Below are 19,884 nucleotides of genomic sequence, written 5' to 3'. Positions count from 1 at the left end.
ACCTGACTAAGGCCCATTACAGGTTCAATGATCCGGATCTTGGTTCTCCACTGGCCCTGCGTCCTGTCACTCACTCCTGCCCTTCACCTCTATGGGGACACATTCATAAAGCTCCACACGCTCACCGGTACTTTCCTCTGTGAACTTAATAAACCACTGCTGGACTTGTAAGTTTTTTTCCATGGCAGAGAACAAGCCGTACCGCTATGGGCTCATCGTTCTGGGCATGGCGTTCGTGGCGTTGGGTCTGTTCATGATTTCCGTAGAGAAGCCACAGGTGTTTGCCACGTTCTGCACTGCGGGAGTGATGATGGTGGTTATTGGGTCTGTCTGGTCAGTGTGTCAGTGTTACCCCAGGGTAAGGAAAGAGGCTGTTCCTACTGTTCACTAATAGATCTATTTAATGTTTTATTGTCAAGGCATAATATCAGCTCTTAGGTTATTAATACTCAAAGTTAGACTTTGAATTGCGTTACATTCAAGTGTTTCACTCGTCCTACAGGTGACTGTTATACTGCCAGATAAGGAAGAACTCTGTGGGGCTGAAAAACAGGACTTGAGTGCTGGAAGCTCAGATGAAAAAAGGTTAGTGATCTAAAAAATATATAAAAATTCCAGTGTATAAATATATCTGATAAATTGCAAATTACATTAACTTACATAAACTTAATTCAAGAAACTATTGTCTATTTTGTGTGATGTCTTTAAATGTGGTTGCCAATTTTTATTTATTTTTCTACAATATAAATTTACTAGACTAGTAAATTGGCAATAAGGCATTTCCAAAGCTAAATAACTAAGGATGCTCTAAATAAACCAAAACACTGCTTTTTTTAAGATTTAATGGATAATTGACTTTAATGGTAAAGATAATGCAAACGGTCGTCTCCATCATCCTCCATTCATTCATCCAGTCTAATTCAATCTCTTCCTTCTCTTTCTGTCATTACATTGGGGTCTGTGTGTTTTCTGAGAGCCCATCAAAACTCATTACTTTCCAAGTTCACTCCCTCTGTAACTAGGTTCAGCAGTTAGTTAATTGAATCTTACCAGACAGAGAATGTAATTACTCTGAATATGATGAGATTATTTTTGGTTAAAATCTTTAAGAGACAAGGGTTCAACCTTACAACTCAACAGCCTCTAAGAATCTCTCTCTCTCTCTCTCTCTCTCTCAGCATTATCATCACTATTTGATGTAGATTACACTGATAATAGTGAGTTTTAGAAAGCAGTCTACGAAATAATGAAAAAAAGAAGCAACTGACCTCACTATTTCACTGCTGGTTATACTCTGTATTATTGTGTATGTGACAAATAAAATCTTGAATCTTGAACTATATTCAAGATTTTCTCCAACATCAAATCTTTCCACCATAACTGACATTTACACTCGTTTTTTGTCTTTGACGCAAGGTGGATATATTTCTGAACACTGCGGACATTCCTTATTTGAGTCAAAATATCATTGAAATCTCATTTGTTATTTTCTATTAATTACAAAAAAAGAAAAGAAAAGGGACAATACATTTTAAATGTTTTTGTTTTTAATTGTTGTGGGTTAATAATTAACTTAAATTTTTATCATGTTTGAATTTTTGGTCTCATTTTAATACAACGGACCAAAATAAATAAATAAATAAATCCTCTTGTCAACCCTATTGAGAAAGGGCATCTCAGGAACCGCACTCCAGTGGTTTGAGTCTTACCTCTCTGATAGGTCCTTCAAAGTATCTTGGAGAGGTGAGGTATCCAAGCCGCAACATCTAACTACTGGGGTGCCTCAGGGCTCAGTTCTTGGACCAATTCTCTTTTCTGTCTACATGGCATCACTAGGTTCTGTCATTCAGAAACATGGCTTTTCATATCACTGCTATGCTGATGACACTCAACTCTACCTCTCATTCCATGCTGATGATCCGACGATAGCTGCTCGCATCTCAGGGTGTCTAACAGACATTTCTTGCTGGATGATGGACCATCACCTTCAACTCAACCTAGCTAAGACAGAACTGCTTTTGAAACCCAAGTTGGATAGTTGGTTGGAATCAATGGTATACTACTCACTACGAGAGTGAATAAATGAGAGAATTTTCATTTCTGGGATCATTTTTATCGCTTTAATGTGTAAAACTGTTTAAATTAGCATATATATAGACATTGAAATATTGTAGCGTAAATCTCACATTTATTTCTTGTCACAGTCCGACAAAACCAATAAGAGCTCCCTTGGCTGGCTTCTGTGATGATGAAGTAGAAATATCGGCAGATCCAAAACGCCACAACAAATCCGACGAGAGTGTTATCGTCCTCCACACATGCCGAAGTTCTCCCAGTGTTCTGGTCTGCTCCAGCACTCCACTGATGGAGAGAAGAACTCCACGACCAGACCCCAACAGAGAGATGTACTATGGGAAAGTGGAGGACTCGTGTTACTACACATCTGAGCTGGAGAGTGAATAGCTACTGCTGATAATGTCCAAATCACCATCTACATCTGACATAAAAGATTTGACACCTACTGTATGTAGCCATACATTTTTTTAAATAACTTGTACAATAACAAAACATATATGCATTCAATTTATGTGCCTTCACTTTTTACATGTTAAGCATGTGAATGTCACAAGGTCTGGCCTTGACTTTGTCAAAAGCATAGAATCGTTCAACTCTCAGGGAAATAAAGCTGGAAAAAGTTTAAGCATTAGGTGATGAAATACTTGTGACCTTGACTCACCATGCAGACCAGAGGACACTGAAAGAGGAACTGCCTGGTGTGAAGTTTTTAAATTTGTTTGTGGTGCTCCTTCCTTTACATTTGAGACAGCACAATAATTATAATGATAGTTTATATGTATGTATTATTTGAAAAATGTATTACTTTAAAGTGTAAAAGTGATTAAGTTCTAGATATTTTTAGTCATGTAAAAAATGCATGTTGTAATACTGTGAATCATCTTATATATATTATATACAAGTACTCACACTCGTTTGTTTTTCTGTCATGGGGGGGGGGGGACTTTCCATTTATGAGGTTCCATTTGTGCCAAAAAGGAGTCAGCTGCTTTGTGCTATACATTTGTCCGTGTCTATATTGTCTATGCGTTAAGATGAACAAAGAACATACTCATCTACATCTACTAATTGTGGGCTTATGTCATCCTCCTTGCCAAGCTAGTTCTGTCATTTATGGCTGTTTCAAAATTGATGTTGACCCAATTTGTGTGAAAAAGTGTAGACTGCTTTGTACAATACATTTGTTTATGTCTTTGCTGTTGTTTCATTTGTATCTACTTTGTGTCATCCTCCGTCATGTGCTCAGCTCTGTTTTATGCTTTATACAGTAAGTTACAGCTGTTAGTGAACAATCTGTTATCCAGGTAAACAATGTTTTGATTCTTTTTCACTAATGAGCTCATACAATCTTTCTAAAACTCTGAATATTATGACAAAGCATGAAGACAAAAGGATTATACTGTAGATTTGCTCAAGTTTAGAACAGAAATATAAAAGCATCTAGAATTTTAGAAAACTTGTTAAACAAAACTTATTAAACAAATGTACGTTGTCTTTTTTACACTCTTAAAAATAAGGGTGCTTCACGATGCCATAGAAGAATGTTTTTGTCTAATTGGTTCCATAAAGAACCTTTAGCATCTGAAGAACCTTTCTGTTTCACAAAAGGATCTTTGTGGAACCAAAAATGGTTCTTCTATAGTCCATTTCGCACCGCTTTAGTTCCAGAACTAAAAGTACAGTACTAAAGTACTGGGATGATTTTGCGCAAACTATTTCCCAGTTCCGGGAACTAAAACAGTTCCTAGTTCCCACGGTGCGAACATGCCAAAAAGTGGGTAGTTCCACAATTAGTTTGGGTACTATGAAAAGGTTCCTGCAGTGTGAAAGGGCCTTATGACATCTCTGTGAAGAACCTTTTAAGCACCTATATTTTTAAGAGTGTATACCTGGATATCTGCAAATTGGTCTGCAGAACATTCACTGAGAGCAGTAAAGGTCATTGCACACTGAGTCTGAAATTTTTGTTCAAAATTTTCACACGTTAAACAATAAATACGACCTCACGTTGTGTCAATCATGCCTGCACAAAAAAAAAAAAAAAAAAAAATGGATCAGGTTCGATTTTCTGCGTTTTCGCATCCATAGCATGCATTTTGATAGAAAAGGATGGGGAATACGAGAAAACGTATGCGAAATTCTCGGACTCCGTGTGCAATGGCCTTCAGTGTGCAGTGATCTTAACTCATTAAGCATAAAATGCTGAACACATGACAGTGAAGACAACAGTAGACGTATGTGGCTGCTAGTTTTTTTTTTTTTTGGCACAAATTAAACGCCATATCTATTGAATTCTGCTTTTATACCAAACTATTGGTGTTTTCTATCCTGTAGACCTAAATATGAACCTCACCAACCTTTTTGCATTTTACCTGCTCATACAGGCATATTTTATGAATGGGGCAGGTCACTCTAAATAAATAAATACATTCATTTCTCATGTTTATATGATCCACAGAAAGAAAAATCGTACAGTTTTTGAACAACATAGGCTGAATAAATGATGACAGAATTTTCATGTTTGTGTGAATTATCCTTTTAAGCTGTTGGGACCAATGGCTTGCTTTGCAATGTAGGCTCTTCACTTCACTTCTCAAAACAGCCTACCTTATATATAGATTGTATTGTGTTTTTCAGGTTGTAATTCGACTGCTGCTCTTTTAGCTGCTTAACAATACCACTATTGGGCCAACAGAGGACGACGAGAATCTGTTTTTGGTCAAAGTGATACCAGCAGCATCCGACGTGCGCGCGCAACTATTTTGCTTTTGCGGAAGCGCGCCGGTGACGTGAGCTTAAGATCAGTGTAAGATCAGTGTAAAAACAGTATAAAGGCATGCATCTTCCATTTGTCTTGCTTTAAAAAAATAAATAAAAAAACAGTTTTACTACAAGTCAATTTAAATTGTATTGTTTAGTAGCTATTAATTGTTTCCCCCCTGTATTTCACAATATATTTATTTTGCCTCTAACTAATTAACTTTCATTTCACAGTTTCATTTTGGCAAATGTTACATGTCTTTGCAGGAATAGTAAACGCATAAAATGTGTGTGGGTGGACTGTAATCCGACCCTCTTCTGCTGTGCTTATTAACGAGACATCGTTCGATATAAGGACAGTGAAACGTCAGCACGCCTCACCTCACTGCTTCAGTCAGAGAGATTCAAATGATATGTTAAATGACATGAGGATACACTTCAGCTCCAGATCTCTCTGCTTCATACGACTGCCTTATTATATGACGAACAACTGTGCAAAAAAGGGAATTCTTAGCAATATCACCTAGAAGTACTCATTTTATATTGCTTAGTTTACTGTCCACAGAATGAAAAGCTTCGTGGTGGTGTGCTGTCTGAGTTTTCTGCTGGGTCTTGTGGCTGTAGTTGAGAGTGATGAAGACTACACTGAGGATGAAGAGATGATCCTGTCTTTAATTCTGCAGGATGACACCCAGCCTGAAGCAGAGAGCAGGCCACCCGCCCAGTTTTACAGGTGCACTAAGGTAAGATCACTACCTGCTAAATCAACTAAATGTGTGACTGGTTATAGGCTATTACCTGATATTAAAAATATTAACAAAAATGCTTGGTTAAGGAAAATACTTTGGGGAAAAAATAAAAATGACCTGCATATTGAAAATGAAATAATTCAGTTTTCTGTGTCTGCGGTGTTTAATATGATTCAGTGCCCTACGTCGTGTTTTACGCACAGGACACGTGGCGCATGCCGGGTCAGTATATAGTGGTGATGGGGAACGGAACGCACGTGAACCAGGTGGAGCGCACCGCGCGCAGACTCCGCGCAAAAGCCGCCAAACGCGGATATCTGATCGAAATACTGCAGACTTATTCAGGAGCTTTCCACGGGTTTCTAGTCAAAATGAGCAGCGATGTTCTTCACATGGTAATTTGCAAACATTATTACATAATGCTCACAGTTTCATATTTTATATTTAAGAATGCTTGAGAAGTCTGATGGACTGAAAAAAGAAAAAAAAAGAAAAACGTGCTGGAATTACAATAATTCTTAAAAATACACATTGCCTGTCTTTTTCATTCCATTGCCTTTGCTTTTGGCAGGCAGTAAAGCTGCCCCATGTGGAATACATCGAAGAGGATTCCTCCATCTTCGCCCAAAGCATCCCTTGGAACCTGCAGCGCATCCTTCAAAACAAACACGAGACTGGAAAATACTCACCACCCAGTGAGCTGAAGTTTTTCCCTCTTTCCCAAACACTTTGTTACTTCTAAAAATATCTTCTGAGATCCTGAAGTAAAAGCTTTTCCAATTTTTTATGGTAATAAAGTTGAGCTGTAATGTTTGTGTGTATGTAGATGACGGAGCAAAGGTGGGAATGTATCTTTTGGACACAAGCGTTCAGGTGACTCATCGCGAGATTGAGGACAGGGTGATGGTGACGGACTTCAACAGTGTGCCAGAGGAGGATGGGGTCAGAGTTCACAGACAGGTAGTAGAATGTAATAAAATGTGTTTTATGACAACTGGACAGTTTTAATAGCTAATAAGAAGCGCATGTCCATCACTTCCTGTGCTCGTGTGCCCACAGGCTAGTCAATGTGACAGTCATGGCACCCACATCACTTCCTGCCCTCGTGTGCCCACAGGCTAGTCAATGTGACAGTCATGGCACACACATAGCAGGTGTGGTCAGTGGACGGGACTCGGGTGTAGCTCGAGGTGCCAGTGTAAACAGCATCCGAGTGTTAAACTGCCAAGGCAAGGGCACAGTGTCAGGAGCTTTGGCAGGTAAACCAAAACATTAATAATAATTGTATATAACTATTAAAGACACATACATGTCGTATTAACCTGTCTATTTATTTAGAACAATGTTTTATAAAAAAATTCTATTTAAAATGATTTAGATGTATTTAGATAAAGTAGATCTTTGCAGAATTTGCATTAATTGACCCAACTCTGTTACAGGTCTGGAGTATATTCAGTCGTCTCTGATGTCTCAGCCTATCAGACCTGTGATCCTACTACTGCCAGTACTGTTAATATTTTTTAATGAAATCTTACATTTTATGTTAAAAGTTTTAGTACATTTTTTTTATTATTTTTTTGAATGTCTGAAAGTCAAAATAAGCTTTAATAAATAAGCTTTCCATTGATGTATGATTTGTTAGGATAGGACAATATTTGGCCAAGATACAACTATTTGAACATCTGGAATCTGAGGGTGCAAACAAATCAAAATATTGATAAAATCACCTTTAAAGTTGTCCAAATGAAGTGATTTTTGGCATAAAAGAAAATAGATGATTTTGACCCATACAATGTATTGTTGGCTATTGCTAAATTTACCCATGCTACTTATGACTGGTTTTGTGGTGCAGGGTCACATAGTTTTTTTTTTTTCATTAGTTTGAGTTATTTTAGTACTTCATGTTTTAAAAAATATTTTCTTTCAATTAACGTTTATTTTAGGTTAACAGTAATAACCCTGCATTCATAAAATATAATTTAATATAATGCATTAACCTTTAATTTAATTAATTTATTACTGTAATTAGTAGTAATACATTTGTAGATAATATAAACCTTATCAGTATTTAATAACAATATCATTAAAAGACCTAAGTTTATAATATAACATATAATATAAATATTTGTTGTAAATATGAATAAAATATATTATTTGACTTTACTATTTACATACTAATTGTGTATTTATTAGTGATTTTTATCATGTATTGATGGAATGTTCTGGGTTCAGGGGAAGTTAAAAGTCTGTTGGGATTTGGTCAGTTACAAGACAATAAGCTGAAAATGTCCATAAAAAAGTTATTTTTATTTTTTTTATTAATAAAAATATGGTTCAGAATATGAATATTAATAAAATATTTTATTTTGACATTTTAATACCTTTTTTAATTCTTGTGAACTTTTTTATTGAGCTTTTGTTTTGAAACGGTTCACACAAAAATGAAACTTTACTCACCCTCAGGCCATCCAAGATGAGTTTCTTCATCACAACAAATTTGGAGAAATTTAGCATTACATCACTTGCTCACTAATGGATCCTCTGCAATGAATGGGTGTCGTCAGAATGAGAGTTCAAACAGCTGATAAAAACATCACAATAATCCATAAATAATGCACAGGACTCCAGTCCATCAATTAACATCTTGTGAAGTGAAAAGCTGAGTTTGTAAGAGACAATTCTATCATTAGGACATTTTAACTTTGGCCATCACTTCTGGCCAAAATACAAGTCCATAATGCATAATAATGCTTCCTTCAGTGAATAAGTCCATTGGTTTTGGAGTATTTTCACTACATATTTCTCTTCTGATTCAGACGAGACACATTTTCACTGGAGAAAGTATTATTACTAATTTAAGTTTAAAACATCTCAATGACAGATTCTTTTCTTACAAACACAGCTTTCCACTTCACAAAACGCTAATTGATGGACTTATGTATTATTGGGATATTTTTATCAGGTGTTTGGACTCTCATTCTGACGGCACCCATTCACTGCAGAGGATCCATTGGGAGCAAGTGATGTAATGCTACATTTCTCCAATCGGAAGAAACAAACTCATCTAGATCTCAAGATGGCCTGAGGGTGAGTAAATGTTCATTTTGGGATGAACTATTCCTTTAATTCACTTAATGAGTGAAGTTTCTGTTGTCGCTGCTGCTGTAAATTAAGTTCTCTATGCTTAACTATATGACAATTTGTTTGTCTCGTTGTATATGTACACAACTGTCATCTTTCCCTACAGGCTGCAGTTCTTCCTCTTCATCTGGAGATGCATCAGACTCTGATCGACCTCTGCATGGCAACCGCAGGGCATGTCCTGCTAAAAGGGGTGTAACGTCATACGCCTCCTGCTGCCACACATCCTCTCTGGAGTGCCGGCTGAAAGAACACGACTCTATGGGTCTCAGTGAGCAGGTGATTTACTCTCAACAAGTTTCCATTAACACAATGAACACAAAAACGAATGTATGGCTTCTAACATTTATAACTAACTTAAATCCTGAATCTGTTTTACAACTATGGATTAATCAAAACGTGATTTTGTGTATCTGAGCAACACTAACCTGCTTCTTTCTTTCAGGTGGAGGTTTCATGTGAAGACTCGTGGACACTGACAGGCTGTCAGGGTCTGTCGCATGGTTCTGTCGTTCATGGGGCATTTGCTTTGGGAAACACCTGTGTAGTTCATACATCTAGAGGAGATAAAGGAGCTGCCGCCATCGCCACCTGCTGCAGGCACCACCCGTCCCACCAGCCAACTGACCACTGAGGGATGTGTTCTTCTTTTCTCACTTCTCTAAACACGTAACCATGGACATAACTTCTATAACACATTTAATAGTTGGAGGCGTTACACAAGTAAGCTCAGTTCTGTCAATATTACATGATAGAGAAATGCATGGTAACCAGTTCTGGACATAACCATATTCAATCTACAAACTCTACAAGGAGCGCTAAAACATTTTAAAAAAGGCTTTTAAACAGCAAAACACATTTATACATGCATCATTGCATTAATATTAGAATGATACCGCTAATTATTTTCATGTTATGGCTATACAATTCTATACTATTGTCCTTAAATAATAAAAAAAAACTAAAATTGATAAATTGTTTTAAAATCTACAAGTGAATTCAGGGATCATTGAAAAATGGGTATTCATTTTGAGATTTGCTAAAAATTACATTTAACAGTGGTAAAGTGAGCGTTAGATGACAGCTAACTAAAAAAATTGAGGAAATAAGCATGCACAATGAAATAGAGAATATCTGTCAATATATATAAAATACGTAGCAATACTGCTTAATTAAAACAAATCAACAATATCGGTAACCGATATTATAGATAATACCACTTTGACTGCATTTAGGACCAGAACTTTTCATTTTTATATTAACAGAATTTTCTTCATTATGCATGTGCACTGTGTACAAGAGTGTAATTATTTTTATAAATGTATATTTTTATATTGCAATTGTAATGGTCTACTTCAGACTTGGCACATACAAAATCACACTCTGAAAAGTTGTGCATTCCAGTTTTTCCTTTTTATATCAAATGTTGTTCATTGTCAAACTCTGATGTACAAATTAAAATGTGGTTTTAACATGCATTAACAGATTCCTTTACACATCATACACACTCGCAGCAGAAATTAATCAAAGAATCACCAGTTATTAAAAACTCTTCAAGCATCTTTAACCCAGCCCTGACACCCAGCTTAAAAACGCAAGCCTCGTCACAGATCTACCGAGTGGTTGGTACAGGTGTCTAGCATCCACAGGTGTAGGAAAGGTTAAAAAAGATTGATTGGAGGGAGGAGGATCAGATTTTTGGAGAGATTTAACACACCTTGTTCACTCAAGTACACCATATTTCAAAGAAGACTACATTACTGGGTATAAACTGTAACCCCACAATATCTTACAGGTTTTTAGTGAAAACCTAAGCAGGCAGTTGAGCTGAAATTAGTGTGATATCTTTGCAAATGTGCATATTTCAGCAAAATAAGAAAGATGCCTTATGTTTAGGCACTGATCTGATGAATTCTCCCCACAATTGTAACTGAACCGTATGCCTTTAGTCCTGAAACGTTTCAAAACAATCCTCCGGTCATCCTAAAGCCTGTCTAACTAATCGTCCCAAACACTTGCCACATCTGCTGCAGTGAATTTGCAGTGAACCATTTACTGATTCAAAGCATGAAGGCAGTTGTGAGTACTGCAGTGTTTTGCTAACTATTAGAGGCCAAAACCAAGAGAGAGAGACAAAAAGTCAAAGACCATACTGAAAAAGACTGCTTAAACCAGCTTTGACAGGTTTGCTGGTTTTACCAGGCCTTCGGCCTGATCAATCTTGAGTTGAAGGGCCACTAAGGTACTCTAATATAACCAGGCTGGCCATGTTGAACCAGTTTAAGATGGTCTGCTAGTTTTATCAGGTCTTCCAGCCTGACTAATCTTGATTTTAAGTGATTTTAAGTAGTGATTTTAACAAACCACTCCACAACCAGCAAACCAGGCTGGCCATGGAAAAAGAAAAAAACAACAACAAACAAACAGAAAAACATGCAAGTGTAAGCGCCCCAAACCACTGTAAAACCAGAAAACCATGCTGGCCCTTTTGAAAAAACAATGTTAAACCAGTTTAAAACAGTATGCTGGATTTATCTGGTCTCCCACCCTGACCAATCTAGAGTTTATGTGCCCCAAACTCCCCTAAAACCAGCTAAGGAACCAGGCTGGCTCTGTCATCTTAAACCAGTCTAATCTGGTTTGCTTCTCTTAGTTGCTCTTCCAGCATGATCAGCCTGGTATTAAATGTTACACTAAACCACCTAAACACAACTTAGCCGGGCTGAGACACCAGAATAAACCAGCAAATTCACTTAAGCTAGTTTAAGATTTATTCTATAAACCAGCTTCTTTCAGCCAGTTTATGCAGTTCTTTTCCAGCAACAAAGTCTCTCACACGTACAAACATGCACAGAAGCGCGTGAAAGTTGCTTAGAGCAGGTGACTGTGAGGTAAAAAGCAGCACTACAATTGTGTGAGGTGGCATTGAGGTCCTTCCGCTGTAAACATTGAAGCAATGTCACTAAGTGTTCTAGTCTAAATACAAAATGAGCAGCAAACGGCAGCTGAATCACCCTGCAGACTCCCTGAAAGCAGGACATCACAGGCTCGGCTCAAACAAGGGGCCGTGACACACGAGACGAGCACGGCTGAGCCATCCGAGTATACATGTGTGCGTTATTATCGTAATGTCGAGTGGGTTCAGGCATTTGTGTAGCACGACGTGTCCACTGGTTTGTCTCAAGGCGAGGACGCGAGCGGCATAAGGGAAGGAGTCGAGTAAAGGCACTTTACTACTCTGTGAGAACTTTCCGTCCCTCCAACAACCTCCGTCTTTCTCTTTCCCCTCCCCCTTCACCCCTTTCCGCCCCATCCTCGCCTTGTCATGCGATTTGCATTGCGTAAGGCAGACTGAACAGAAAAGATGCAGGCAAACAAAAAAAGGACAAATTTGGCAAAATAAACCCTGAAAAGTGTCTTCACGTCCCTAGATCTTCATACCTAAGCAGCACGAGACATCATCAAAACAGATGAACAGAAAGAAATGAGACAGTTTTTCAATTACAAACTCTGCTGATTGTAGCACTCATTGTCTTTCAAGAAGGAGAAAAGCTCGTTGGACAGTAGCGTCTCTGTGTGTTGCATATGTGTCTCCGGACGCATCTGCTGATGCAATGTGTCTTCCACCGTAAGGTCCGTCCTCAATGTCCATCCTCATATTTCTGTCTAGCACTTGCGTAAAAACAGCTTGTGTCTTTTGCTGCATGCTCTTCCTATTCAAGAAACTCGATGGACAGAGAGCAGCGCGAGACGTCTGTTATTGTCTCCACGTGATGAATTTGTCACTAACTGAATTCAAATATAAAGTGCTTTAAAAAATACCAGCAAGAAAGAGAAAGGAAAAAACGGTGTGATTATTTGACTCTCAGAGACTTGGCAAGTTCTTCTTTTTTTGGAATAAATTTGAGGCACCTCTCAAACAGATCCACAAAAAATAAAGAAAATCAGTAAAGGATTCTTAAAAATATTATTTTACATTTGAAATTACACTTGAAGAACACATCTTTACATTTCTCATGAATAGTATCTACTTAATTACATTGGCAAATATACGCTGACTGCTTTTAAAACACCCCGTCTGGCACCATAGTAGTAGTTCGGCGTAAAAACGTCAAGGAAATGAACGCCGCCGTTTCATCAAGCCAGGTGAAACATCTAAATAACTTGCAAGACCTGAACTCTAATTTCATCCAGCCAGGTTTTAACCAACAGAAAAAAAAAAAGAAAAAAAAAAACGACATTTGCCTCTGTTCACGTTTCGGACGAGGTGGCCTGAAGAGCGAACGCTCCGACGGGCCCTTTGGCTGCTACTGGTCGCTCCATTTCCAGTCCCTAGAAGATCAAATGCAGTTTTCTGATTGTCTGTTTAGAGCCACAACATCTCTCTGTCGGAGGGAAACTTTGTGTTGTTTTGTTGCGCAAAAACAATGAGAAGCGTTATGGATCCACATCTTCTAGATCACTCCGAGAATCGCCTAACATCATGGGGGATTCAGATCCCTGAGAGAAAGAGAGGTGGAAATGGTGAAAGAGTTAAATGTAATTAATTATTAAACACTAGTGTATTTTATCATATGATGTAACTGATGATGGACTGCTGAATTAATGACAGACAGAGCTCTACCTGTCTGAGGCTTCTGTCTGAGTTCTCATTGGCTGGGCTGCCATCTGATCCATTACTGCTGCCGGACTGATCCTTCTCATTCAGTAAAGCTGTGGCATAAGCTAGAGTGTCCTAAACACAAAAACCAACATTAACTAAACTTCACTCAGCAGTTCACAAGCCCTCCTAATGGCTCATAAAATGGGTGGCTAGCTTTAGGTAAATCATTTATTTATTTAAAGATATACATCCTGTACATTTTAAGTTTGACAAATACATAATCATGTATTATTCTGGTTATGTATAATGTAAAGAATTGTGAGAACAGTACCTGTGCGGAGATGGTGCGCTGGAAGGTTTTAGCTGTGGATGTTTCGTTCGATACATTACTCTGAGGTGTCCAGTAGTGCTCAGACATCTGAAAGAGGAAAGAAGGGGAATTCAAAAATGGATTCTATTTCACAAAGTACTGGTGTGCGTGTGTGTATCTGTGGTCTCTTGCCTTCTTCTGAAGCCACTGCACAGCCCAACTCCAATGTCCTGAGAGCTCTTTAAAATAGTCCTTAGCTGGAGAACATCTAACAGAAACACATTGTTTACATTTAACATCACTTCTGCCAGAAACACGGATATTGGAAGCAGAAAATATTATTCAGATTCAAATAGTAAGTTACTAAACAGTACTAAAGTTACCAATCTTTTCTACTGTACATTAAAAAAATGTTTACATGCGATTTCGCTTCAAGTGGAATTATTGTTTAAAAATAAGAAAAATAGTAGACATTTAATATATCAGGCATGTAATTTCAAGTACTGGCTTAAAGCCCCGTTCACACCAACAACGATAACTATAAAGATAACGATATTAGCGTCCACACCAGCGAACGATATTCTAAGCGCACGCGCGTCTGCCGCTTTAAATTCTCCAGCTCATTACAGCAGGATTCTGATTGGCTCTCAAGTTTTTATCGTTCATCAGCTGAAAAAAACTGTTTCTGAAAGTGATTCCAACGATATCGTTTCTTTGTGCCTTTATCGTTATATTATAGGTGTGGATTCTGCCATTCTTTAATACTGCGAATTATTTTTTTAACTATATCGTTATCGTTATCTTTATAGTTATCGTCCTTGGTGTGAACATGCCTTTATCGTTACTCATAATAATTTTTTTCATTATGCCCGATAACTGTTAAATCCCTGATATAAAAATTAAATACTATTTTCTTTAAATGAAGGAAATTTGATCTATTTAAAACTAAAACTAACTGCCATAAATGCAAGTGAATGACATCATGATCACAATTATGAAGCATGAAAAATTTGATTTTGAGATTTGCTATAGATTACATTTAATAGTGTTATTAAATTAATGCTTTTAAAATGTTAAACATTAAAAGTAAGTGCTAGATGACAGCAAAAGTAAATGCAAAAATAAAGGAAATTATCTATAAATTAACGAACATTTTAAATATCCAATATCGACAGAAACAAGTTAATATATTAAAGTGCCCCTATTATGGATTTTTGAAAATGACCTTTCATACAGTGTGTAACACAGCTCTTATTGAATGAAAACATCAAGTTTTAAATCTGAAAGTGCACCGTATATAAAGTTATTGTCTCTCAAAAGAAAGAGTCGACTCTGAATCATTGAAACGAGTCGATTTAAAAAAAACGAATCCCAAAATGAAACATTAGCATATTGCCTGCCCACTTGTTGGTATTTTCCCATTGGTCTGAATGAAAATGCAAATTCATTCTTTGCCACTAGGTGTCGCATTTGGAGCGTAAAAATGGTGGTTTCCCTGGTAACGCTGCACTCAAAGCAGCACTGCGCTCACAAAAGCTGCTTTATCAGGCATTACAGGCATAATGAAATGAAAATGAGACCAATCTAACAAATCACTGCAGATTAGCATCACGCAAAGGAGAGATTTGAAAAAAATGAATTGTTGAGCGAATCGTTTGGGAGTCGGTGAGCAAGTAAGGTAAAAATAAATGCATATTATAAGACAATGAAAGTGTTTTTTGACCTTGCATGCATGTCAACCTGTTGTTGGGGACGTCCTCCTTTCATAACCCATAATATGGGCACTGATAAATATTGTCTGATAACCAAAATGGCTCTATTATATCATATATCCCTAAAACACAACAATATTTTATACAATTACATTCATCTACGTTAATACCCATATTGAGTGAGTATTCCTAATTTGATCCCAGTGCTCTACACTCACTTCTGTGCCAGCGTGACCAGGAACTTCACACACTGATAGCAGCGACTGCTGTCCACATTGTTGCTCTGATGCATCAAAGCTGTGAAAGTACGAGAATCACATATCACAAATTAACTGAATCTTACAAACACTGATAGAGCCAAATTATATAGTACTTACCCAAAAGGCCCTTTTCAGATTCAAATGCATATTTGAGCCTCTGAGACTGCAGAGGGTCCTCTATCATCTGACAGGTCAAAGGAAGAACGGAGTTACATCATTATAAACTATATAAACTATAACAATAAACTGTTTTCACTCACCAGGATCTCTAGGAGCATCTGAAAGACGTTCTTTAGTTCGTGAGGAGGAGCCGTTTCCAGATGGTTCTACAAGTCACATGAACATGTCATAAGAAAGCTTATTTTTACAAAAACACAGGCAGGGATCAGCTCAACAAGGATTTTTCTGCTGAGATTACTTTTGGGTTGTATATTTGTATATAATATAATTATATATTTTCCTATAAATATGTGTACAATAAAATCAATAATTAATTATAAATACATAACATTTAAATGATTAATTATTAAAAAGTATTAATACATTTTATTTATTTTTATTAGAATTTAAAATATCAGAGTACCAACCTTGAGTAAGTGTAGGACTCCCAGTGAGAAAGGTTCATTACAGAACGAGCAATATGTGATCATCTCTATGAGAAACGACAATGGGCCGGACAATTCACGCATGGCAAACATCACCTGAAAGACATGTGACTCAGTCAGCAGTGTGAAGTACAGACAGACAGAGACAGCAGAGAGAGAATACGAGGCAGCATTACCTCCATGAGATACACCTGCTCTTCTGCTTTGAAGAGTAACATGTTGATGTCTGAATGTAGAGGCAGGAGGGGTGAAGATGGAGCTACCAGTCCTGAGGAAGCGTGCTTGAACACTCCTTGAGCTGAACACACGACAACAGTATTCACATATCACCGTTACGTCATCCTTTGCACAGAGAACCATTAAAAACTAAACAAGCAGAAGACTGCACTGGTAAATGGATCTTTGCTGATTAAATTTAAATATATCATTTTTCATAATGTAAAGTACCACTCAAAAGTTTGGGGTCAGTAAGCTGCATTTATTTGATAAAAATACTGTAGAAACAGTAATGCTGTTAGAATTTAAAATAACTTGCATTATGTGTCACATGATCCTTCAGAAATTATTTTAATAGGCTGATTTGCTGCTCAAGGAACATTCCTGGTTATAAATACTAAAAAAACAAAAATTGCTGCTTAATATTTTTTGTTGAAATCATGACATTTTTATTTCAGTATTCTTTTATGAATATAAAGTTCAAAAGTGCAGCATTTGTTTGAAATAGAAATATTTTGTAACATTCTAAATGTTTTACTGTCACTTTTGATCAATTTAATACATCCTTTCTGAATAAAAGTATTAATTTCTTTCACCAAAAAAAACATATCAATTATAAAATGTATTAAAAATAATGATCTTTTTTCCTCATTGTTGTCACTGTTCTGTGAAAGCAAAAAAAAGAACTAAAATGTGTAAAAAAAAAAAAAAAAAAAAAAAAAAAAAGTATTTTCTTTTTAGTGTACATTAGCATTTTATTTTTTTGCAAACTACAATTTCAATTTTTTGTTTACTTTTTTGTCATTACGTTTTTATACCAATCGTGCGTTCTTACCCTCCGTCCTCTGAGACATGAGGTCTGTGTGCAGCACGATCAGGGCCAGAGTATTGTGAAGATGCAGGAACTCTCGAGCCTGTGCCGAACTCCAGCGCCGGTGCTGAAACACAGAACGTCATTAACAGACATTAAACAGACCAGTGTGGGTCAACATTAGCACCTAAAGGGACAGTTCACCCAAAAATGAAAGTTCTGTTATCATTTACACACCCTCATGTCATTCCAAACCTGTATGACTGATTTAGGAAGATATTTTGAAGAATGTTGGTAACAGTCTTGGTTCCCATTGACTTTCATTGTATTTTAGTCCATACAATGTAAAACCAAGGAACGAAAACTATTTGGTTACCAATATCCTTCAAAATATCTTCTATTGTGTTCCACAGACAAACTCATACAGGTTTGGAAGGACATGAGGCTGAGTAAACGGTGACAAAATTTTGGGCTGGATTATCTCTTTAAGCAAGCAGTCAACCCCAATATTCAAAAGCCATAGAATAATGCAGTACCTGGTTGTTTTGCCGGTTGGGTCCCAGAAGGAAGACAAGCATCCGACGATAAGCAGAATGTTTTAGCAGCAGCTGACACGGCCCACAGCCCTAACACAAATCATCAGTGAATAACTTACATTTGTGTTCCATAGGTTCCTATGTGTGGCTTCAGAAGACAGAATATCAGCTGTATGGGCCACTTTTATGGTACTTGTTTTGTTTTTTGGAGCTTACTATATTATTTCTTAATGGATATCAGTGAGTGACATCATTGTTCTCACCCTCTGAGCAAAGTTACTGAAGAGGCTGAAGTACTGAGAGCAGTTCTTGCAGTTATCCGGGACGTCCTTATCCAATAAAGAGAGCAGCATGTCCAAAAGACAGTCCAATCCAGCATCCTGGAAGTACAAAGCACTCTCCAGTGTCTTCTCCAGGATGTTGGCCACCACGACACGGACCTCCCGCACACTGCATTCCAACAGACAGATCCTACAGAGAGAAAAACATGTGCTTCATGAGATTCACCCATTAACATCATTAATTCAGTTGATTTTCAACTAGATTTTGCATTAACGTGGTAGGAGATACGATTTCAGCGATACGATTATGACCCCACACTTACACTCACACACGGCAGTGTTCACGATAGTTGGCTTTAGGGAACAGGGCACTAGCTAAAACAAAGGTGTCATCTGGGATTTCCATGCATTTTTGTTTAATTCTTATGGTAGAAACCAGTTGTACAGAACAGGTGTGTTTTCATGTGTCTTCACTGAGGAGAGGACTGAGTTTGGCCAAACCGCCATAAAGCCCAGATCGGTGGAGCGTTGCAGTGATGTTTGTCCTTCTGTAAGTTTCTCCGATCTTTCTTTCCAAATCATACCCATTCTATTGAATTCGCCACAGGTTAACTTCACTCAAAATGTAGCAACATCTACAAGCAATTTGACTGCTCCTGAGCTAAATTTCAATTGTTTCAGATAAGGGTATGAATACTTATGCAATGGAATTAAGCGTTTTATTTTTAATACATTTGCAAAGATGTTAAAAACCTGTTTTTTGCTTTACCATTATGGTGTATGGAGTGTAGATTGATGCGGGGAAAAAAAGTAATTTAAAGCAGTTTAACATGAGGCAGCAGCATAACAAAACCTGAAAAAAATGAAGGGGTATGAATACTTTCGCAAGGCACCGTATAATGAATTAGTTATTTTTTCCTTTAAACTAGGTCTTTATACCTTTTTTTTTGGATAGCATATAAATTTCATAATTCTTGTCACCAGTGTCAATATCAAAAAACTAATACTAGCCTAAATTAAAAAAAAAGTAAAATAACTACAGTAGAACAAATAAATAAGAAATGCTACATACATTGTATAATCAAATGTATAAAAACTGCATATTCTTCACTGTGTAAATTAAATACACATTTCTTAATAAAGTTACAAAAGTGATTTAGTCAAGAGCAATGAGAGATTTTCTCTCTTCTGTTGTTTGATTAATATGAATGACAGACAGCAGGAATATTAGACTGCTGTCACTTTAAGGGCCACCCAGTTAATCGTGTCTACAGGTACATCGCCTGCCCCTAATAGATCTAAAGCTGTATAAAAGATGTTTCATGTCTGTGTACCAATAATCTGGTTAGGTTTACTATTTATTAGCCAGTGGTGATTTTAGTGCCAATGTGTGCATAGAGGTTTGGATGTGATGCTCACTTGATGATCTCTCGCCCTTCAGGTGCCACCAGGTACTGGACCATCCATTGACACGCCTCACTACTCTTGGACAACAAAACCTCCACGGTAGCGATCCACTCCTCTGTGTCCACCCTGAGAGAGAAGACGACAGAGTTCCCACACTGATTAAATAAACTGATAAAAGCCAAAACTGGGAGACTCGTTTAATGAGATATTGACTGAAAAAAGGTCATTTTTATTGTTTTAATTATTAAGATTTTGCTCATATTCTATGCACTTTCACAGTGCATTAAAATGCAGTTTAAATGATCAATTCTAATTAATAAATTAAATGTTTAAAAACCATTAAAAAAAATTCATTATTTAAAAAAAATATAATTTAATTAAAATTAAATATAGTATTTTTTTCCACCACTAGTTCTC

The 19,884-nt window shown here is 37.0% G+C and overlaps 3 protein-coding genes across 4 annotated transcripts in view; 2 read left to right on the top strand and 1 right to left on the bottom strand.

Moving 5' to 3' along the window:
* Positions 1–181: 181 nt before the first annotated feature.
* Positions 182–2,463, top strand: bsnd (barttin CLCNK type accessory subunit beta; the record flags this gene model as incomplete). Its single annotated transcript, XM_079375860.1, has 3 exons — positions 182–358; positions 503–585; positions 2,205–2,463. The coding sequence occupies 3 exons, from the start codon at positions 182–184 to the stop codon at positions 2,461–2,463; spliced, it is 519 nt and encodes a 172-aa protein (XP_079231986.1).
* Positions 2,464–5,402: 2,939 nt separating this feature from the next.
* LOC306844201 (proprotein convertase subtilisin/kexin type 9-like) lies at positions 5,403–9,360 on the top strand (the record flags this gene model as incomplete). Its single annotated transcript, XM_079376162.1, has 9 exons — positions 5,403–5,579; positions 5,789–5,980; positions 6,157–6,280; positions 6,412–6,545; positions 6,703–6,844; positions 7,025–7,089; positions 7,818–7,833; positions 8,833–9,005; positions 9,172–9,360. 9 exons carry the CDS (start codon positions 5,403–5,405, stop codon positions 9,358–9,360), a joined length of 1,212 nt encoding a protein of 403 aa, XP_079232288.1.
* Positions 9,361–10,119: 759 nt separating this feature from the next.
* The window catches only part of LOC306843910 (ubiquitin carboxyl-terminal hydrolase 24-like), a 63,633-nt gene continuing 53,868 nt past the window's right edge, over positions 10,120–19,884 (bottom strand). For both annotated transcript variants that reach the window (XM_079375622.1, XM_079375623.1), the window contains 13 exons: positions 19,480–19,593; positions 18,043–18,250; positions 17,780–17,869; positions 17,268–17,370; positions 16,393–16,514; positions 16,199–16,312; positions 15,872–15,937; positions 15,729–15,795; positions 15,570–15,648; positions 13,832–13,907; positions 13,661–13,747; positions 13,351–13,461; positions 10,120–13,226 (listed from right to left, as the gene is read on the bottom strand). In XM_079375622.1, the coding sequence (XP_079231748.1) occupies positions 13,164–13,226; positions 13,351–13,461; positions 13,661–13,747; positions 13,832–13,907; positions 15,570–15,648; positions 15,729–15,795; positions 15,872–15,937; positions 16,199–16,312; positions 16,393–16,514; positions 17,268–17,370; positions 17,780–17,869; positions 18,043–18,250; positions 19,480–19,593 (1,300 nt within the window). In that variant the 3' untranslated portion in view covers positions 10,120–13,163. The remainder of the gene's footprint in view (positions 13,227–13,350; positions 13,462–13,660; positions 13,748–13,831; positions 13,908–15,569; positions 15,649–15,728; positions 15,796–15,871; positions 15,938–16,198; positions 16,313–16,392; positions 16,515–17,267; positions 17,371–17,779; positions 17,870–18,042; positions 18,251–19,479; positions 19,594–19,884) is intronic.

This window comes from Barbus barbus, assembly GCF_936440315.1.
Source record: "Barbus barbus genome assembly, chromosome: 24".
In the NCBI taxonomy this organism is placed as follows: Eukaryota; Metazoa; Chordata; class Actinopteri; order Cypriniformes; family Cyprinidae; genus Barbus; species Barbus barbus.
This window is presented reverse-complemented; position numbering and strand designations above follow the sequence as displayed.